Here is a 22,066-nt window from a genome sequence, read left to right as displayed (position 1 = left end):
GCTGGCCAGCATTCAAACATCCATCATCTCCCAAGACCAACAGGGGAGGTGGCACCAGGGGCTGCAAACTCTATTTCTGAGCTTAGGGTGCATGCTGTCTCTGCATTGTTTAGGCCTTGGGATTAACCTGGGTGTCCTTGTAATCCATCGTCGGGGCGACGATGCAAAAAGGAGGGGTAGATTGTGGCAGGATGAATGTTATTCTTTGGTTCCACCCACTTTCAGCCTGGCGCATTAGGGGGCGCTAGTATAAATAGTGGCCCTGTGAGCATTCCTGGATCGCTTACCTGAGATCTCCTTGGTGGTCACCTGACTTCCCCTTGGTGTGGCAGAGATTATTCTGAAGCCTCCATCGCGGCTGGTAGGTGTTTACCCATCGTAGTGTGTGCATTACCTTACTTGATGGTAAACGGATATTGGTTTTTAGGGCATAGCTGTGGAAGCCTCCTATGAGCCCCTGCTCATGTTTCATGACGCGGGGTTATTCGGTACGTAATTCAATTTCGTCTCGATCCTTGCCTTTTATTGTTTGTTTTATAGTAATTATTTATTATGCTTTGCAGGAAGTGTGGGCCTTGGTTTTACGCAACGCCACACTAACTGAGGTGCTGCTGCTTTGCTTTGCTTGGCTTTTACCGTCTGTTCCCGTTGCAAAGTTTCTTTTCCTGCTGCTGTCCGCTTTTTAACGTGGACGTCGGCGTGGACAGCGGCCATATGCACGCCGGTTATGGGAGTCAGCTGGCGTACATATTGATGAGCGTATGATTAATTTATAGTCGGGCGGACGGCTAGTTGGAGTAATACGGCGATCCCGTTTGCTCCAGATTTTAAAGTTTTATCCAGATTGTATGTTTTTGATTTGTAGTTTGGATTTTTGTTACACCACTGGTGGGAGGCCCTTTTTATAGCTTCAGATCACCAGTGTGGTCCTACAGTAGGGTTATCCCCCAGCGCTACATTAATTTTGTTATCTATTAAATTTTTCTTTGTTTCTTTTATTCAGATGCGGAGTGCCGACGTGGAGGAGACCAGGGTGCCTTGGTGGTGGGATCCCTTGAGTGTACACACCTGCCTTGTTTAAGTTTATTAGTGTGAGTGTGTGATTTTTGTGTTGCACTTGTGTCTTGGTGTGTTTTCTTTTTTTGAGTTTGTGCGTGGCATCCCTGCCCCTCCACTGGTAAGCCTCAGCTCTGAATATATTTTAAGCATATTTGTACATGGATTTTTATGACTGTGTTTTTATACTGTGTTTTAGATAATTGTTAATAAATTGTCAATTTGTTTTAACATTGAACCTCGTCTCTGTACTGAGTATAACAAACCTAACTGCCTTCGTGGTGATTAGTGTTACTGATTATTCTCTGGGTGAAATTCCCAGAGTGGCGTTGTCTTTTAAAACTGAAGAGTATTTACTTTATTCTCACCTCGTGCTGCCACATAAAGTTTGCTCTTTGGGAGGGTTGAGGCTGTTTTTAGACCTTTGATAGTTTCCAATCCAGTTCTGAAAGACAGAAATAAAAACAACATCATTAAGATCAGATCATGGAGCTGTTTCCTGCCTTGTTTCTATCTTCACATTACAAGACTTTACTACAATAAAGATGCTAACATGTATCTGTAGCAACAACATCATTGAATCTATAACAACTGGAGCCAAACCAGTGGCCTCTGCTGGGATCACTGGTGAGCCAACACTTCCTTGTTGGATGCAGATTTCAGGGCTTCCTTTTGCTCCTCCGTTATAACTGTTCTCTCTTCTCAACAAATGATGACACAAAGGAATCAGCAGTGACAAAGATGATGCTGAAGAGAAGCAACACAGAAACACTGAGAACAAAACTTTAAAACAGCCTTAAATAACTGTTGTTATACTTTTTTGCAGTTTCTGCTCCTCTTGGACAGACGACTCTTGAAAAGACATTTTTGAATTTCAACGTTTAACTGGATAAATATCGGATATATAAACGTCTGCAACAAAGTGATTCCAGCTTCTACCTCATGATAGGAATGTTTTTGTGGCTCAAGATGACCTGATATCTTTCATGATGGATTAGGATGCACCAAATGTACTGTAATGTACTGATGCATTTTGCAGTTTGACTGAGAAAACTGTAACCTCTCACTGCTCACATTTTAATTTAGTTTATGGCCAATTTTGCAGCTTTTGATATAACAGCCTCTGTGTAAATTTATTTTGAAGGCCTTCTGTGAGGGTGAATGAGTTTCCTCCAGTTCTGGCATCTGACAGCAGCTCCGTCAGGAGCCTCTCCAATCCTCCTGACGTGGCCGGGAATCCAGTAGCTTTGCGTCCGTTCACCTTCCTGAAGCACTTCCGCACATCCTTATAAGACACAGTGTGCGGACACATGGAGGTGAACTCCAGCACCAGTGTACATCCAGTCACACCATCAGCTTTAATGTTTCACTTTAATAAAACTAGTCAAAAGGAAGTAGAATAAATAGAAATCAATCATTTACTGACAGCATGTCTGATGGAAATAAGTGCAGATTATGTATGAAGTATAACTGCACACAGTAACTGTATTACAATAAGGACTTAACAGCGCCCTCTGCTGGAGTGTTTCAGTACTGCGTTAACTAGAATACACCACCTCCTCCTCCTCCTCCTCACACCACCTGCTACAGCTCTACTCTTCTATGACTACAGTCATCCACAGCACTGATGTGAGGTCACATGGTTCATATGTAAGGAGCACAGAGACGTCCTAGCAGTTGACCTCAGGTCAGTTTAATGACTGTGAGCAGCAGCTGTGTTATTGTCACTGTGACAGGGAGACACTCTCAGACACAGCGCTCATGTCAGCTTGTTCTCATGCAGGAGGATCAGGAGCTCCATGTTTGTCTTTCTGTTTGAATCATGATGTGTTTGTGCCATCAGAGTCTGTCATGAGTACTCAGGGTTTCACAGCAGCTCTTCTGAATGCTGACGAGGACTCCAACCTCATGTTTCACCTCTCTGAGCTTCTGATGTCTGTGAACACTCGTGTTTCTTCTCTGGGCTCATCTGGACAAAAACACCTTTCTGTGTTTGGCTCCAGCCTCATTCTGACTGACAGGAAGTGTGTTATCCATGAGCTGCACTTCTGTGAGAAAGTTTCCTGCTGTGTTTCCTGTCTGTGGACAAACACGAGTGTTTCAGCTGAGGACTTGGTTCCTTCCACCTGTCCATACAGGACATCACGCTGTCTTTTCTCTTTAAATGCAGCTCCAGGTCCTTCCACGTGCTGCTCTGTATTTGTGCAGTTTGTAGTGTGTCCTGGGAAACGTAGCACACATGGTGTTCTTCTGCTGTTTCCTCCTTTCACTGAGTGTGAAACACTGACGCTGTGCTGTTGTTCACAGAGGGGAGCTGATTCTAGCTGCAGCTGGACTCTGTCATCTAACTGAATGTGTTGGTGCTGATCACGGGGCTCTGAGGGGGGAGCAGCAGGAGGACTCTGGATACTGACGTCAGTGTATCTGTGGAAGCTCACACAGCGTGTCTCTGTCATTCAATATTGTGCTATATATTGTATCTATGCAAAGATGAACAGACTGTGTATTCACTGGTCTCTGTGCTGCTGACTGCTTTGCTGCAGCTCTGATGTCATCATCACTCCCTCCTCCACCCTCAGCAGTCCCAGCATGCTGCTGTGGTGCACCCCACCCTCACTCTACACTTGAGCCATAGACCACACCCTCCACCTCAATATACACCACAGTTTTCTCTGCTATGGAAATGAGATCAGGAGGAAATCATTATTATTATTGTTTAATAAATGCTCACATTAATGTGGGCTTATTTGTTTCATATTAGAAACATTAGTTGAGTGTTTTTAGTGTAAAATGGTGAAAGTCCCTCTTTTTGCTCCTCCCCTCACCTGTGGATGGACGGTGCTGTTACCGTGGTGACAGCTTGGATGTGTTTCAGTCCTGCCTGGTTATCACTGCAGGAATCTTTACTTTCACATTTATTACAGGTAATAACTCTGATTTTTCTGTGTATTATGAACTAAATGTTTCCTGATACACACAGAGATGGATGAGCAGAGGTCACATGATGAAAGAAAAAACATGGAGTCTTTGATTTATTTAGATATTTATTGATGAATGCAAACAAACCCTGACACTGAACCATCGTCCAGCTTTCACAGAACAAACCTGATCACATGACCTGCTGACCCAAACAGTGAAAAGCTCCATGGCAACAACAACAAACAGCCTCACATATGTTAACAGAGGCTGTTAGAAGCACAGAGTCTTTACAGTCTTTCTCCTGTTTGTACACAGATCTCTGCACATCTTCATCACAGTTACTCACAGACGTGCAGAGTGTGTGGATATCAAAGCTAAGTTTCCACCATGTTTGTAGTCTGTACTGGGACTCATGGAGCATCTCTCTATGAGCACTCAGTGCTTTAAACAGTGAGTCCCAGTTTAACCAGCAGCCTTCACACCACACATCACACAGACATGGAAACTTCAAACCCTCAGACTGAAGTCACTGCAGTCTCTGGCACCAGCGAGTGCGCTAACAAACACAGCAAACAGTGAAGGTTTGATAGAGAAAGCCGTTTGGGTAATACCAAGTACGCGGCGGAGGAGGCGGGGTTACATTTCTAGATGATTAAACATGGAACTATTTTGCTGGCAATAATTGAAATTATGAAAGAAACTCGACAAGCTATTTATGCAAGATAAATCTTAATTTTATAAACTGGAATGATGAAATTATATTGACTGGATCTGATTATTGGGGGGTCGTGACCCCCGTAACCCCCCTGGAAATTACGCGCCTGGTCCTGAGGTCAAATCCACCATCTTTGTTTCAGTGCTGAGCTTCATGTTCTCCCGTGGTTGTGTGCGTCCTCTCCGGTACTCCGGCTTCCTCCCACAGTCCAAACACATGCAGTTAGTGGGGTCAGGTTAACTGTGAGTGGTTGTGTCTCTGTGTTATTCCACCTTAATAAATGACTTCCTGTTAGCATTAAGTGCTTCTGTAGGACTGATGTCATTTTCATGGGTTGATCATTTAAATGAAGCTGGACTCAGATGCAGTAAATAAGTTGATTGATCATTAATGAACAAAGCTGGTCAAATACATCACATGGACACATGTGATTGTGTATTGTAGTATTGATCCCAATGCTGGTATTAGTACTGGATCAATAACACTGGATGGATGCGTTCAGCATGGAGCCCCTGAGCTGTGTTACAGACAAACATGAAAACTGACAGGTCTGTGTCATTCACAGTCTGTAACACTTCTAAACAACAGAGGCTGACCCAAGTGCCTCAGAGCCAGGCACGCTCACATCACAGCTCTCTAAATAAGCCAGTTTCAAAATAAGAGCTGAAAGCTGTGTTTGGTTGTGTTAGCTTATTATTGTGGAGACTAACATTCAGTGATCATGTGTTCAGACTCATAATGATTACTCTCATAAATCCTGATCTTTGTATTTACTGTGTGTTGGATCAATAACTGAGATTCATCGTATCACACAGCTGTGCTGCTGCTGCTGGTGATGTCAGCACATCTGGAACAATACGAGGTATCTGCTACCAGACTGAGCACGACGTGAGACCTGTGGACTGTTTAAAGCTGTCCCTCCACAGCTCACTCAGACCTGATCCACACCTCAGTGATATTCTCTGACTTCCTCAGTAGAGACAGAAACCATTCAGATCTGGGACGATCAGCTGACTGATGATGTCACACAGACTGTGTTTTTCAGGAACAGTGATTCTGATGTGAGCCTGCTAGCTGACAGCAGACCTGATGAAACCACATGTTCACATCTGTGAGGACAGACTGGACTCTTTGACTGCACCTTGGTTCTCCTCAGAGGTCTGTACAGGAGCATGTCCAACCCCACTGAATTCAATTAAATTCAATTTTATTTATATAGCGCCAAATCACAACAAATGTTGCCTCAAGGCGCTTCATAGATACAGAGAAAAGCCCAACAATCATATGACCCCCTATGAGCAAGCACTTTGGCGACAGTGGGAAGGAAAAACTCCCTTTTAACAGGAAGAAACCTCCGGCAGAACCAGGCTCAGGGAGGGGCGGCCATCTGCTGCGACCGGTTGGGGTGAGAGAAGGAAGACAGGATAAAAGACATGCTGTGGAAGAGAGACAGAGATTAATAACAGATATGATTCAATACAGAGAGGTCTATTAACACATAGTGAGTGAGAAAGGTGACTGGAAAGGAAAAACTCAATGCATCATGGGAATCCCCCGGCAGCCTACATCTATTGCAGCATAACTAAGGGAGGATTCAGGGTCACCTGGTCCAGCCCTAACTATATGCTTTAGCAAAAAGGAAAGTTTTAAGCCTAATCTTAAAAGTAGAGATAGTGTCTGTCTCCCGAATCCAAACTGGAAGCTGGTTGCAAAGAAGAGGGGCCTGAAAACTGAAGGCTCTCCCTCCCATTCTACTTTTAAATACTCTAGGAACAACAAGTAGGCCTGCAGAGTGGGAGCGAAGTGCTCTAATAGGGTAATATGGTACTACAAGGTCATTAAGATAAGATGGGGCCTGATTATTTAAGACCTTGTATGTGAGGAGCAGGATTTTGAATTCAATTCTGGATTTAACAGGAAGCCAATGAAGGGAAGCCAAAACAGGAGAAATATGCTCTCTCTTTCTAGTCCCTGTCAGTACTCTTGCTGCAGCATTTTGGATTAGCTGAAGGCTTTTCAGTGAGTTTTTTGGACATCCTGATAATAATGAATTGCAGTAGTCCAGCCTGGAAGTAATAAATGCATGAACTAGTTTTTCAGCGTCACTCTGAGACAGGATATTTCTAATTTTAGAGATGTTGCGCAAATGGAAGAACGCAGTCTTACATATTTGTTTAATATGTGCGTTGAAGGACATATCCTGGTCAAAAATGACTCCAAGGTTCCTCACAGTGTTACTGGAGGCCAAGGTAATGCCATCCAGAGTAAGAATCTGGTTAGATACCATATTTCTAAGCTTTTCAGCGCCGAGTACAATGACCTCAGTTTTATCTGAGTTAAGAAGCAGAAAGTTAGTGGCCATCCAAGTCTTTATGTCTTTAAGACATTCCTGCAGTTTAACTAATTGGTGTGTGTTATCTGGCTTCATGGACAGATAGAGCTGGGTGTCATCTGCATAGCAGTGAAAATGTATGCTATGTCTTCTAATGATGCTGCCTAGGGGAAGCATGTATAATGTAAACAGAATTGGTCCTAGCACTGAACCCTGTGGAACTCCATAATTAACCTCAGTGTGTGAAGAGGATTCTCCATTTACATGCACAAATTGGAGTCTATTAGATAGATATGATACAAACCACTGCAGTGCAATACCTGTAATACCTACAGCATGTTCTAATCGCTCTAATAGGATATTATGGTCAACAGTATCGAATGCTGCACTAAGGTCAAGAAGGACAAGCACAGAGATGAGTCCACTGTCAGAGGCCATAAGAAGATCATTTGTAACCTTCACTAAAGCTGTTTCTGTGCTGTGATGAACTCTGAAACCTGACTGAAACTCTTCAAATAAACCATTCCTCTGCAGATGATCTGTTAGCTGTTTGACAACTACTCTTTCAAGGATTTTTGATATGAAAGGAAGGTTGGAGATTGGCCTATAATTAGCTAAGACTGCTGGGTCTAGAGATGGCTTTTTGAGTAAAGGTTTAACTGCAGCCACCTTGAAGGCCTGTGGTACATAGCCGATTATTAAAGATAGGTTGATCATATATAAGATCGAAGAATTAATCAATGGCAGGACGTCTTTGAGCAGTTTTGTAGGAATGGGGTCTAAAAGACACGTTGATGGTTTGGAGGAAGTAATTATTGAAGTTAACTCAGAAAGATCGATTGGAGAAAAAGAGTCTAACTTAACATCAATGGTACTAAGAGTAGCTGTAGATAATATTACATCTGTGGGATGATTATTGGTAATTTTTTCTCTAATGATAAAAATTTTATCTGTGAAGAAGTTCATGAAGTCATCACTAGTTAACGTTAAAGGGATGGTTGGCTCAAAAGAGCTCTGACTTTTTGTCAGCCTGGCTACAGTGCTGAAGAGAAACCTGGGGTTGTTCTTATTTTCTTCAATCAGTGATGAGTAGTAAGCTGTTCTGGCTTTGCGGAGGGCTTTCTTATAAAGCAACAAACTATTTCTCCAGGCTAAATGATGATCCTCTAAATTTGTGACACGCCATTTCCTCTCCAGATTACGAGTCATCTGCTTTAGGGTACGTGTTTGAGAATTATACCACGGGGTCAGGTACTTCTGATTAGAGACCTTAGTTTTCACTGGAGCTACAGTATCCAGAGTCGTACGTAGTGAGGAGGTGAAATTATTAACAAGATAATCGACCTCTGTTGGGGTAGCGTTGAGATAGCTGCTCTGCTCTGTGTTGGTACAGGGCATTGACGATGATAACAGTGGCTGGATTATATTCTTAAACTTAGTTACAGCGCTTTCAGAAAGACATCTACTTTGATAAAGTCCACTCTCCACTGCTGCGTAATCAATTATTGTAAATGTAAATGTTATCAAGAAATGATTAGAGATGGCACGATACCACTTTTTTATGTCCGATACCGATACCGATATCATAAATTTGGATATCTGCCGATATCGATATGAATCCGATATAGTGTGTCTTTTAATCAATAAAACCGTTTTTTTTTATATATTGCTGCATTTTCTATAAGTTTATACTCAAGTTTAAATAAATAACAGCACTAAAGCTATTCTGTTATACCTGTATGTAAAAAATACACTGCGCCCAAAATATTTCATAGTTCAGCAACTGATCAATCTAATAAACTTAAACCTGCTCCATCCTCCCTATTCTGGTATTTTAAAGAGTACTTAGCAGAAATATTAAGCAACCAAACTAACAGGGTTGCAAACTCCCAGCAAAAATAGGGAACCACCCTCCACCTCATGATGCTTAATCGATGTAATCAAATTTAATTTGATGAAGGGAGGAAAATGCACAGAAATAAATTATTTTTCAAGAATAATTAAATAGATTCAACATCTTTCTTCAACAAAATTGCAGACTGCACAGATGGTACCTTCCCAAAGGAAAAAGTACTATAGCTTACTAGGGTATATTAGAATTAACAGTTACTATATACAGTAATGGACTTATATATATATTTTACATCAGATTAAAACTTTGGGTGTAAGAGTCAGATAATTATTTATTAAAAGCTAGACATTTTAAATGAGAATAAGAAAGAAAAGTATGTCTTTGTGCCCCCTTTTCCCTGTTCATGCCCTATCGGCCCCCCTGGCTAAACTTTCTTAGATCCGCCCCTGCACAGTTACGTCAGCTACGTAGAAAAAGATCCTGGTGTAGAAAGTAATATTAAATAAATTCTAACAACAGCTTATCAAGCTTAAACGTGCTGCTGTTGTTCAGCCGCTGGTTTCCTCTTTCTGGTGCAAAGTGGATCAAAAACAAACAAGAGAGACGGACTCGAAACAGAAATGCCGATCAGCTGATCATTGATCAGTTTCATGTTTGAAGTGGGAGCAGGAGAGAGAGAGAGAGAGAGGGGCAGTTGCTCCATATATCGGTTGTTAAGCTTAACGCTGGAATGCTTTACAAACATTCAGAGATGAACTTACACACTTGCTTTACTTCTCTCTGGGAAAACTTCATCGGAGATGAAATGCTGGTTTGGTAGCGAGGCTCCAAATACACACAGTTGCTCTATCACGTGACCACACTGCTGCGACGTGCTAAGGTTATGAGCCGAGTTACGCCGTGTAGCAAGTTTTGTGAGGTGCTTTTTTGATATTTAATGGATCGGATTACATTTTTTATTTCTCGCCGATATCCGATCCAGGAATTTGGGTCAGTATCGGACCGATACCGATACGTAATATCGGATCGGTCCATCTCTAGAAATGATCAGACAGGAGAGGGTTTTCAGGAAACACTGTTAAATGTTCAGTTTCTATGCCATATGTTAAAACAAGATCTAGAGTGTGATTAAAGTGGTGGGTGGGTTCTTTTACATTTTGAGAGAAACCAATTGAGTCTAACAACAGATTAAATGCCATGTTGAGGCTGTCATTTTTAGCATCAACATGGATGTTAAAATCACCCACAATAATTATTTTATCTGAGCTCAGAACTAAATTAGATATAAAGTCTGAGAAATCAGACAGAAACTCTGTGTAAGGCCCAGGTGGACGATAGATGATAACAAGTAAGACTGGTTTCTGAGTTTCACAGCTGGGGTGGACAATGTTAAGCATCAGGCTTTCAAATGAATTAAAAGTCTGTCTTGGTCTTGGTCTTTCATTAATTAATAGACTGGTGTGAAAAATTGCTGCCACACTGAAGATCTCAGTCACTGTGAAACATAGAAAGCTGCTTGTGTAGCCTCTGCCTCACATGTAGATACAGCTACAGGTTTCTCTGTCAGTCAGACTGAAACAGTGTCCTGATGCTGCATCATTCAGCTCTGTGCCCCAGTCAGCATCACTGTGAGCTACCAGTGTCAGTGTTTCTGCCCTTTTCCTGTAACACTACACTCAGCACAGGCTCAGCTGGTATCCAGTGTTGGACTTTGGCTTCAGCTGCTGTGATAGATCCTCTAACATAGATCAGCTCTGCTACATGTTGTTAGATAAGTGCAGCTGCCCGTCATGTCCTGATGTTTCTCTGGGTCAGCAGCTTTTCCATCAGAGGTTCACATGGAGCTGATCCAGTATCTCCAGTAACTGTATTCTGTGCCTCACTGGTTCATCCTTCTGTCTGTGTGACGTCAGTCAGATGTTGAAGTTAAACTCTGTAATCTTCACTGTGTCACAGAGTTCAGTGAGTCCCGTTATTCACAGGATCAATCAGATCATCAGAGAACAGCTGATCAGCAATCAGTGGTGCCAACAGCACCTCCTGTGGTGAGAGGATGCAATAATGCAATGTAGCATTTTTACACTGAACACTTCCAGTCATGAAACTGTCTGTTGGATGTGTTTGACGTTGCTTTCTTGTGTTGCTTTCTTGGTTAGAGTTCCTCACAAATGTCCAGATTATTCTTCTAATGAGGCGTCGACCATGTTTTCAGTTCTTTGGAAGAAAACATCGCCCTTTGCCATCCTTACTTTTCTTTGACTTCTTCAAATGCAGCTGAACTCCAGCTGGTATTTTATTGGACTTTGCAGCTGTTTCTGGTCATCAGTTCATTCCTGCAAACCTCTGAACCTGAACAACAATGATGCTGCATTGCTGGCTGATCCCAAAAGGTTGATTCTGTTCATCTGGACGTTTTCAGAAACGTTTGCTCACAGATCAGGTGACTTCTTCAGTCTCAGCTGACTGCAGCTTTACAACCTTACAAACAGCACATTTGCACAATGACTGAAACCAGCAGCACCTGATATATATGATACTAATATAATACATATACATATATAATCCATACTAATGATGAAGGAACTGAGCTCACAGTCCATTGTTCATTCAGTGAACTACTCAGTTTATTTTGGGCCTCAGAAATGCTCACTCTGTTTGTACATCACTGTCAGCAATAGACTCATTCTGCTGTGTGGACAGGAACACATGTGACATCACTTCCTGTTTGTTTGTGACTGAAGAGGAAGACGTTTACAAGGAATCATTTAGAAGAGTTTCAAACATCAACTGATTGAATCCATGAATCTGAAAACGTGTTTGTGAGTGAAAGAGACAGACATGTACAGACTGAACTATCTGTTCAACAGTCAGAGTGTTTCTGTAACAGGAGACACTCTTTACACCCCACTCAGCACAGGGACACTGAGGAACTAGGACAGACATAAAACCCAGGATAAAGAGTTTGAGTGAATGTGGTGTTGAAGGTGTGGAGGTGGATCAGAGTGTCAGAGGAGACTCTGTAGAAGGACAGAGTGCCAGCAGGACAGTCCACATACACTGCTGCTCTGTTAGAGACAGAGGAGGAGGAGGAGGAGATGGATGTTACTCTGTTATTGTGCCAGACAGAGTGAGGACCACCATCAGAGCAGCTCAGACTCCAGGACTGATCATTGTATCCAAACAAACAGTCATAACTGCCTCCTTTCCTTCTGATGCTTCTGTAACTCACTGATATAGAAACGCCTCCTCTCCACTCGACCTCCCAGTAACAGCGACCAGTCAGACCATTTCTACACAGCAGCTGCCAGTAAACATCAAATCTGTCTGGATGATCAGGATATGACTGAACCTCCTTCACATGTGTCACCTTCCTGTTGTTGTCAGACAGTTGGAGCTCTGTGTTCACTGCGTTTGTGTCAATTGTGAGTTGACAGGAATCTGATGGAGAGAACAAACACAATCCAGCTGCAGTTATTGATCCATCATCTGTTCATTGATTGACACTTTGATGATGACTCCTGACATGATGAAGATGGCTGAATGTGTGCTGCTTTGTTTTCATGAATCCCATTAAAAACACACTTACACTTCCTCAGACCTGGTCTCAACCATCGGACTCCAGCAGGCTCCACCCTGAAAGGAGGAGGGGGGTCAGAGCAGCACAGTCAGCATGCACACATGGACATTACATGGCTCTCATACACACACTGTTACACACTGAGCTCAAAGCTCGGCTCCACTGTTTTATTCAAAGAAATCTACATTTATTTATCAGCACATTTAAAAACAGGTTGAGCCAAAGTGCTGCACAGAGTAGAGAGAAAATAGGAAACATACACAGTAATTACTATAAAGACTCGTCAGAATTGAAAGCTACAGAGTACAAATGTGTTTCCAACCGGGTTTTAAAAATGTCGAGTGTTGGTGACGACCTGATGTGAAGGGCGACTGTTCCAGAGTTTGGCTGCAGCGATCGATAAAGCTCACCTCTGTTTTTACGTCTAGTTCTGGTCAGAAGCTACTTATCTGCAGACCTGAGGGCTCTACTTGGATTATTTTGTTAAAGAGAGATAAGATGGAGCCAATCCATTCAGAGATTTAAAGACAAACAACAAGATCTGGAAGTGGATTCTACCACGTACTGGTAACCAGTGGAAAAAGCTGGAAAAAGCTGGTGATGGGTCGTCTAGCACAGACCCACCGCTGGAACCAGACAAATTCATGAGGGAGAGAACTGTGACAGCGCCGTTCCTTCACTTGACCTCAGTCGCTCTCGTCTGCTCCCTCGTAACACTGCTCTTTACTGAGGTTACATGAATATGCATAAGTTCATTAACATATGAAGTCTTACACAGGTATGAACAAAGAGTACCAGTCTGTGCATAGTGTAGGTATGTGTGTGTGTGTGTGTGTGTGTGTGTGTGTGTGTGTGTGTGTTTGTGTGTGTTCCAGATGTGACCCTGTGACCCCAAAGCTGGTGCTAAGAGTCCAGTGGTCCCCCTAACAAAGGGCTCTTATACTTAACCAGACACAGAGTAGGTGTCCTCCTACACCAGGGGTCTCAAACTTGCGGCCCGCGGGCCAATTGCAGCCCGCAGGACGATAGTTTTTGGCCCCCACCTTAATATGAAAATTTAATGTTAGTTTGATAATGTATGACACTTTACAGTGTTGTGTGCGGAGCTGAATTTACCCACCAATCAGGGTGGGATATGAATCTCAGGGGACACCAGCCGGGCTTGATGCAAGCAGGGAAACATTTCTCAATGCGTAAAAGTTACAGCAGCGTTGCCCTGGAGTGTTTCTTTCTTTTCTGTGCCTGGCTGGCTTCCACCTTTCTATTGGGCAAACGCGGACATTCGCCCCAGCGCGCTGCGTTCACAACACTTCAAGAAAAGTTGGATTTTTTAAGTTGCTGCCCAGCGGGACATTATACGTATATAGATTTATACACACGTCAGTGGGATTCTTAGTTATTTTTTCACAGAGAGAGATCTCATATTAACTCTCAAAGTGATGCGTAGGCAGCGGGATAAAAGAAAAGTAATGAACTCAATGCAGCCCAATTTAGTCTGCAGTCACATAGCGACACCTGTTCATCGGCAATAACAGTCCCCGGTAACCCGGACTAATTATAGGGTCGCACCGTAATTTGTGGGTCGATGTTTTTTATTTGCATCACTCCGTTTGCATTGCAGCATACATGAACATTACATATATTTCAATATAATGTAAAAGTAGTCAAAACAACTAACATCAGAAACAGGTGATGTTATTTGTTATATGTCACGGTGTCATTTCCGCTTCTTTCTCCTGTAACAACAGCCCGGCGCCGTGAGCAGTCGCCTTTTTTGCGCTCGCCATCCCTATACTTTGTACCATCTGCAAACGCCACGGTGTTCGTGTCATCATGAAAGACATGAACATCGAGCGTAAAAACAAAGGAGACTGCTACCGGCTTTTTATCTGCCGATCGCCGTGCTACGGTTGCAAGAAAAAGAAGCAGAAATGACATTCTCTACGCGTTGAGACGTTCCCCGTCCGTCGGCTAAACGCTTGATTGAAACTTCAATGCGACAGTGACACCAAGTAGAATTATAAATGTTACATAGCCCCAAACATGTCTTTTTCAAAGCCTGCGGTGAAGAGAAAGGTTGGTGATGAGCACCGACAATTTCAGGAAAAGTGGGAAATGCAATATTTCTTTGTTGAGCACAGGGGCACCCCGACCTGTCTTATTTGCACAGAGAAAGTTGCGCTGCACAAGGAATACAATTTGAAACGTCATTACACAACTAGACATGCTGAGGTGGATGCAAAATACCAGGGAGATGAGAGAGCGAACCGGGTTGCCAGTCTTAAAACAGATCTACTGAGGCAGCAAGATTTCTTCAAGAAAGCAACCAAAGAGAATAATGCAGCAGTCGGAGCCACGTGGTTAGTGAGATGATTGCTAAAGCAGGGAAGCCATTCACAGAAGGTGAATTTGTCTGAAAGTGCATATTGCAGGCTGCAAATATAGTCTGTCCGGGAAAGAAAGGTCAGTTTAGCAACATCAGCCTTTCTGCCAACACCGCAGCAGATCGCATTTCTGACCTGTCAAGTGACATTTATGACCAACTGTGTGAGAAAGCCAAATGTTTCAGTGGATACTCAGTCGCTCTTGATGAGACCACAGACATCACCGACACTGCCCAGCTCCCAATGTATGTCCGTGGTGTTGATGACAGTTTTGAAGTGATGGAGGAGCTGCTCACAGTAATTCCAATGCATGGCCAGACCACCGCTCAGCAGATATTTACAAGCTGTGTGATGCCATTGAGAATGTTGGTTTGCCATGGAAGAGGTTTGTTGGAATAACAACAGATGGAGCGCCATCAATGACAGGGAGGAAAAATGGACTGGTGGCACTTGTTCAAAAAAAAACTGGAAGAGGAAGGCGTGGAGGAGGCCATTGCTCTGCACTGCATTATCCATCAGCAGGTCCTTTGCAGCAAATGCCTGAAGTTTGACAATGTGATGACTATTGTTGTGAAATGCATCAACCAATTCAGATCCAGGGGCTTAAAGCACCGAAGGTTCTGTGCTTTTTTAGAGGAAATGGAGTCAGAATATGGGGATGTGCTCGACTTCACTGAGGTACGTTGACTTGGGAAATGTATTAAAGAGACTTTTTGAGTTGAGAGCAGAAGTGAAGCCTTCATGGAGAAGGATGGAGTTAGTGTTCCTGTGCTAACTGATCCCAAATGGCTCATGGACTTAGCTTTTCTTGTTGATATAACACATGAGCTTAATGTACTGAACAAGACGTTAGAAGGCCAGGGGCAACTTGTCAGTGCTGCCTATGACAACGTGAGAGCATTCTCCACAAAACTTGCGCTCTGGAAAGCTCAGCTCTCTCAGACAAACCTTTGCCATTTCCCAGCATGCAAGGCACTCGTGGATGCAGGCACACCATTCAGTGCTGACAAGTATGTTGTCATTTTGAGGCTACAGGAGGAATTTGATCACAGATTTGCTGACTTCAAGACACACAGAGCCACCTTTCAAATTTTTGCGGACCCCTTCTCCTTTGATGTGCAAGATGCCCCTTCTGTGCTTCAAATGGAGCTCATTGAGCTGCAGTGCAACTCTGAACTCAAAGCAAAGTTCAGGGAGGTGAGTGGAAAAGCAGACAAGCTTGGACAATTTTTGAGAGAATTGAGCCCTAGTTTCCCTCGGCTTTCCCGAATGTTCAAGCGGACCATGTGCCTTTTTGGTAGCACATACTTGTGCGAAAAGCTCTTCTCCACTTTGAACTTCAATAAGTCCAAGTACAGGTCCAGACTTACGGATGATCATCTTCAAGACATACTGAGGGTAGCAACTGCTTCCTCCCTCAGGCCAAATCTGGCTCGGCTATGCGAGAGGAAACGCTGCCAGGTCTCTAGCAGCAAGGAGTAGGCAAGAGAAGCCATGTTCAGAAGAACAGTTCATTTTCTACAGTGTTCCACTCATGTTCAGAAGAAGGTTATAGAACTGTTAATACAGACATTTCAATCTAAATACAGCAGATATAGAAGACTGAAAAAAAAACACATAAGTTCACTGAAATAAAGAGATTTGAGAAGATTGGAATTTTTTAACCATGCCTTTCTTGTGGAAAACCTAATGCGGCCCAGCCTCACCCAGACTCTGCCTGCAGCGGCACCCAGCTAAATTGAGTTTGAGACCCCTGTCATACACCATAAATCAGTAAGAGAGGGTACGACCTCTCTCATGGCCCCAAGTGGTGTGTGCATGCCAGAGCACTCTGGAAGGCACACAGAGTCTTTACAGACTACTAAGGATCAAACCTCTATCATTATGCAATCAATTATAAAACTCTAAGCATATATGAGTAAATATAAATGACAATCAACAATATAAACCTTACAGCTGGTTTTAATAACAGAATTTATTTGTTTCTCAAATGAGAAAGAGCTATCGAGAAACACTCCTAAATCTTTAGTTCTTAACTTTTCCAGTGGGCCACGGTCAACATTATCTGCTAATGCTAAATAGGCTGCCGTTATTAACTAATGCTAATTTGATGTGAATTAGCATTATGCACTAATGCTAACACTCACTTTTTAACAATGTGAGTAGCTAATGCTAACACTATTTCCCTTAACTTTATAACAATGTGAACGGCTAATGCTAACACTCTTTTCCCTAGCATTACAACATCTGAGCTGCTAATGCTACGTAGGCCGCCATTAGTACCTACATCTAATTTAAGGCAAATATGCATTAGAACCTAATGCTCATATCGTTTTCCTTTGCTTTATAACAATGTGAGCAGCTACTGCTAAATAGCATTAGCTAATAACAGCAGTCTAATTTAATGCAAGTTAGCATCATTTGCATTATAACGATATGAGGAGTTAATGCTAAGTATGCTGCCATTAGCGGCTTATTCTAATTAGGGGTGAATAATTATTACCAGCTAATGCTAATATCGTTTTCTCTTCCCTTTTAACAATGTGAGCAGCTAGTGCTAGGAAGGCTAAGTTTATGCGTAATAGGCTACCATTAGTGGCTAATGCTAATTTTAGGTGAATAAGCATTGGCAACTAATTCAAATACCATATTCTCTTGATTTCTAACAATGTGAGCAGCTAATGCTAATTAGGTTGCCGTTATTAGCTAATGTTTTTTCTTACATTTTAACAATGTGATGTATGTTACCGTTAATAACTATTGCTAATTTGATGTGAATTAGCATTATCAAATAATGCTAACTACTTTCCCTTGCATTATAACAATGTGAGCAGCTAATGCTAAGAAGGCTGCTGATATTAGGTAATGCTAATTTGATGTGAGTTAGCATTACCCGATAATGCTAACACTTTTCCCTTCCCTTTTAATAATGTGAGCAGCTAGTGCTAAATAGGCTGATGTTAGCAGCTAATGCTAATTTGATGTGAATTAGCATTGTATTAGTGAGGAGTTAATGTTAAGTAGATTGCCATTAGTGGCTAATGCTAATTTTAGATAAATAGAAATTGGCAGCTAATGCTAATTCCGTATTTTCTTGCCTTATAACAATGTGACCAGCTAATGCTAAGCAGGTGCCGTTATTAGCTAATACTAATTTGAGGTGAATTAGCATTATCCGCCTATACTAACAATGTTTTTTCTTACTTTTTAACAATACGCCATTAGTGGCTAATGCTCATTCTGTTTGCTTTGTAAGAATGACAGCAGCTAATGATACAAAGTCTACCATTATTAACTAATGCTAATTTGATGTGAATTAGCATTAGGCTGCCTTTAGGGGCTAACTCTAATTTGGGGTGAATAATTATTAGCAGCTAATGCTAATACCGTTTTCTCTTTCCTTATAACAACTTGAGCAGCTAATGCTAATTTGATGTGAATTAGCATTATATTAGTGAGCAGTTAATGCTAAGCAGGCTGCCCTTATTAACTAATACTACGTTGACGTGAATTAGCATTATGCGCTACTGCTAATACTGTTTTCCCTTACTTTTTAACAATGTGAGCGGCTAATTCTAAGTACGCTGTTGTAAATAGCTAATGCTAATTTAATGTGAGTTAGCATGATCCAATAATGCTAACACTGTTTTCTCTTACTTATTAAAAATGATAGTAGCTAATACCAATACTCTTTTCCGTTGGGTAACAACGAAGTGAGGAGTTAATGCCAAGTAGGCTGCCATTAGCAGCTAAAGGTAATTTGAAGTGAATAAGCACTGGTAGCTAATGCTAATACCCTTTTCTATTGTGTTATAATGATGTGACATTAATGCTAAATAGGCTGCCATAAGTGACTCTTTTCCCTTGCATTATAACGATGTGAAGGGTTTATGCTAAGTAGGCTCCCATTAGCAGCTAAAGCTAATTTGAGGTGAATAAGCATTAGTAGCTAACGCTAATACCCTTTTCTCTTGTGTTATAATGATGTGAAATGTTAATATTGTTCTCAAACAACAGAATGAGAATGAAATATTGATTCTAACAAGGCCCATAAACAGCATTAGCTTAGTAGCATTAGCTTAGCAGCATTAGCTTATCAGCGTTTCCATCATAGTCGCACAAATCCTTAGCAGAGAAAGTGGCCTACTTAGGAATAGCTGCTCAAGTTGTAGAAAGCAAAGGGAAAACAGTATTAGCATTAGCTGCTAAATGTGCACTTGAGAACAAATTTATTGTGAATTCAGCTGTGAATGTAGAGTTTGTCATTATTTAAGCTTCCATTTCCAAATGTTAGCTGCTCCTTTGTCACACACACACAAATGATTCACAGCCTTGTTTCATCCTTCTGTCAGTGTCACAGTGACTGTGGACATACAGCATGGGAAACATACACATGGCTGACACTTTATTAGGTACACAGTGCCCACTATCTCAGGTATCTCATGTTGTCTCTGTCCAAATATTTATGGACCTAACTGTAGGTCTGCTTTTAATGAAACTCTCAACATGACTTATCACTTATCATTAATGTTCCTGCAAACAGACTCCTTGGAGACCCCCTACATAAATATCCATGTACTATCCAGCTAGACTAGTGTGTCTGTCCCTGAAAATATTCCTGCATGTGTGATTGTTCTCATCTGCAGAAAACAAACAGGAAGTGAGTGAAGGACACAGGAAATGTTTTCAGCTCTTCCTCCTCTATCAGACATTATCTCCATACCTGAGAGTGTCCATTCTCCAGCCTGGATCCTTCAGTCCAGCCGACAGCCGCTGCATTCCTGAGTCACCAGGATGATTGTAGCTCAGGTCCAGCTCTCTCAGATGGGAGGGGTTGGAGCTCAGAGCTGAGGCCAGAGAAGTACAGCCTTGCTCTGTAATCAGACAGCCTAACAGGCTGCAGACACACAAAACAACAATCTGTCTGTTATCCATCTCTATGGCAGCATAACTAAGGGATGGTTCAGGGTCACCTGATCCAGCTCTAACTATAAGCTTTATCAAAAAGGAACGTTTGAAGCTGATCTTCAAAGTAGACAGGGTGTCTGTCTCCTGAACTCAAACTGGGAGCTGCTTCCACACCCAGTCCAACATAGCCAGGCTTTCTTTGTGTTTGTTGCTTTGATTTAACCTCAAATCCCAGTCAGAGATGATGAGCATCATCACAGTGACGATCATTTCTCTGTTAACCCAGGCTTTCTGCTTCAGGATCTGTGCACGCTCACAGAACAAGGAGACCTTTAAACGTCACTTCACTAAATGGATGGACTGAGCTCGGCCTACAGATGAACTGGATAAATAAAGATTTGAACTCAGTGTGCTCAGTGTTACTGTCTATTCCTAACATATTCCTAACATGATAGCTGCACTTTAGAGCTCTAAAACTGGTACTGACACATATTTAAACTCTACATGTTACGCAGTACATTCAGTTCTGACACTCGCCCACAGTCCAACAAAGGAAACATGGAGATCACATCAGTTTGTCACCAAAGTCTAATTATTCCAGAGGGCAGTGTTGATACAACTAAAGCTATCTGCAAGCAAAGTTGAGTTTTTTATTGTCGGAGTACTTCAAGTCTGAAGTATCACTTAAATGCATTACACGCTGTTGATGGCAGCAAACAAACCACCCAAATAAACAGCGGTGGGAGGCTTGGGCAGACTACGTAGGATCAGCTTGTGGGAGGAGTCTAGATAAACCAAAGAAAGACAAGCTAACAAACGCCACAGTGAAGTGAGTAGCTACAAACTTCAGACCGATTATTGTTGTTGAAGAAGTCGGTTTGAGGAACGTTCTTAGGATCAACAAATGACGGCATGTATGAGCCTCCCTCAAGACGCACCATCACAAGAAGAACACATGAGCTGTAGAAAAAGGAGAGACTACGAACGCCACAGCGTTACAACATGAACCTGCTGTTGGTCTCTCTGGAGACTACTGGGCGTGGCTGGGTAACCATGGTAACTTGGGAGTTACAGTACATGATATTAATGAAGAGTGGGAGCTGCGTTCTATAGCAAACAATTTGTTATGAGGTAATCAGCTGATCTTACTTTAACCGGAAGCCCTTCACAATAATTGCAAAGCCTTTATTTTGTACAACTACCATCAGTTCGTCTGTACTGATGGTAACTTAAAGTCACACTAATGTCGTTTAATTTCTATAGTGTAAGTAGTAGAAGTATACTACAGTACCCTGATCACTGATAGGATAGATTTATGTAGATATACACCTTTGTGTTTAACATTACTGCATTATAGTACTGTGATCTTTGTCCTTATATATGGCTATGTTTGCTATACTGACGTATGCATATAACTGGATATGTAACTTATCTTAGGGCTGCTCGATTATGGCAAAAATGATAATCACAATTATTTTCACTGAAATTGAGATCTCGATTATTTGACGATATATATTTAACAATAACAATGTATTGAATAATGACTTTAAAGATTGTCAAAAAATAATATAAAATAGTGTGCAAATACTGATAACAGTGCAAATGTTTGCAATATAAAAAATAAATAAAAAATGTAAACATCTATGTTTAGTGAACTTTGCAGTGTTGCTCTGTGGTGCAGCTACGACACCGTAGCAAAGTTTACACACTATGTCTACTTGATCTGACTCCGCGAGCCCATAATGTTTCCACACCACTGAAGTTTTTTTTACCTCTCTTTTTAATCAACGGCAGTCACTCTCCTCTCCAAATAACTTCTGCTTAGCTATCCGAGCTTCCCTCGGGTCCTCTTAATCAGCGGTTCCCAACCCCCGGGCCTCGGACCGGTACCGGTCCGTGAGTCGTTTGGTACCGGGCCGCGAGAGTTGAGGCTCAGGTGTGAAATGTATAGTTTTCAGGGTTTTTATCGATTTTCAGCGTTATTTTGTTATCGTTTTTATCGTTTACTCGGTTTTCCTGGGTTTTTTACGTGTGTTATGAATAAATCTTCTTTTTTCGGTACCGGTACTAGTTTTATTTTGTTGTATTTATCCGTGACACCTTAAAGGCCGGTCCGTGAAAATATTGTCGGGCATAAACCGGTCTGTGGCGCAATAAAGGTTGGGGACCGCTGCTCTAAATTTGTTGTGACACGTGTTCGAAATGCAGAGAGGTGCGCTCGATTTGCCACACGGAGCAGCGCGAGAGTAAAGCACGAGGGAGGGGCTAATAATCGGCTCAGTCATTTTTAATGATCGTTGAAAGCCCACATCGTAATCGTGAT

The 22,066-nt window shown here is 42.0% G+C and overlaps 1 protein-coding gene across 1 annotated transcript; it reads right to left on the bottom strand.

Annotated features, from left to right (window-relative positions):
- Positions 1-11,417: 11,417 nt before the first annotated feature.
- LOC148094573 (stonustoxin subunit alpha-like) lies at positions 11,418-20,657 on the bottom strand. The gene is made up of 4 exons (XM_087837541.1): positions 20,596-20,657; positions 19,559-19,732; positions 12,461-12,507; positions 11,418-12,312 (listed from the first exon to the last, which is right to left on the bottom strand). The coding sequence occupies exons 1-4, from the start codon at positions 20,655-20,657 to the stop codon at positions 11,783-11,785; spliced, it is 813 nt and encodes a 270-aa protein (XP_087693667.1). The 3' UTR covers positions 11,418-11,782.
- Positions 20,658-22,066: the final 1,409 nt, after the last annotated feature.

The sequence above is a fragment of the Neolamprologus brichardi genome, unplaced genomic scaffold (genome assembly GCF_056152115.1).
Source record: "Neolamprologus brichardi isolate AB-2024 unplaced genomic scaffold, ASM5615211v1 NODE_ptg000036l+_length_2141236_cov_1, whole genome shotgun sequence".
Classification (NCBI taxonomy): Eukaryota; Metazoa; Chordata; class Actinopteri; order Cichliformes; family Cichlidae; genus Neolamprologus; species Neolamprologus brichardi.
Note: the sequence above shows the minus strand (reverse complement) of the source record. Positions and strands in the feature narration are given on the sequence as shown.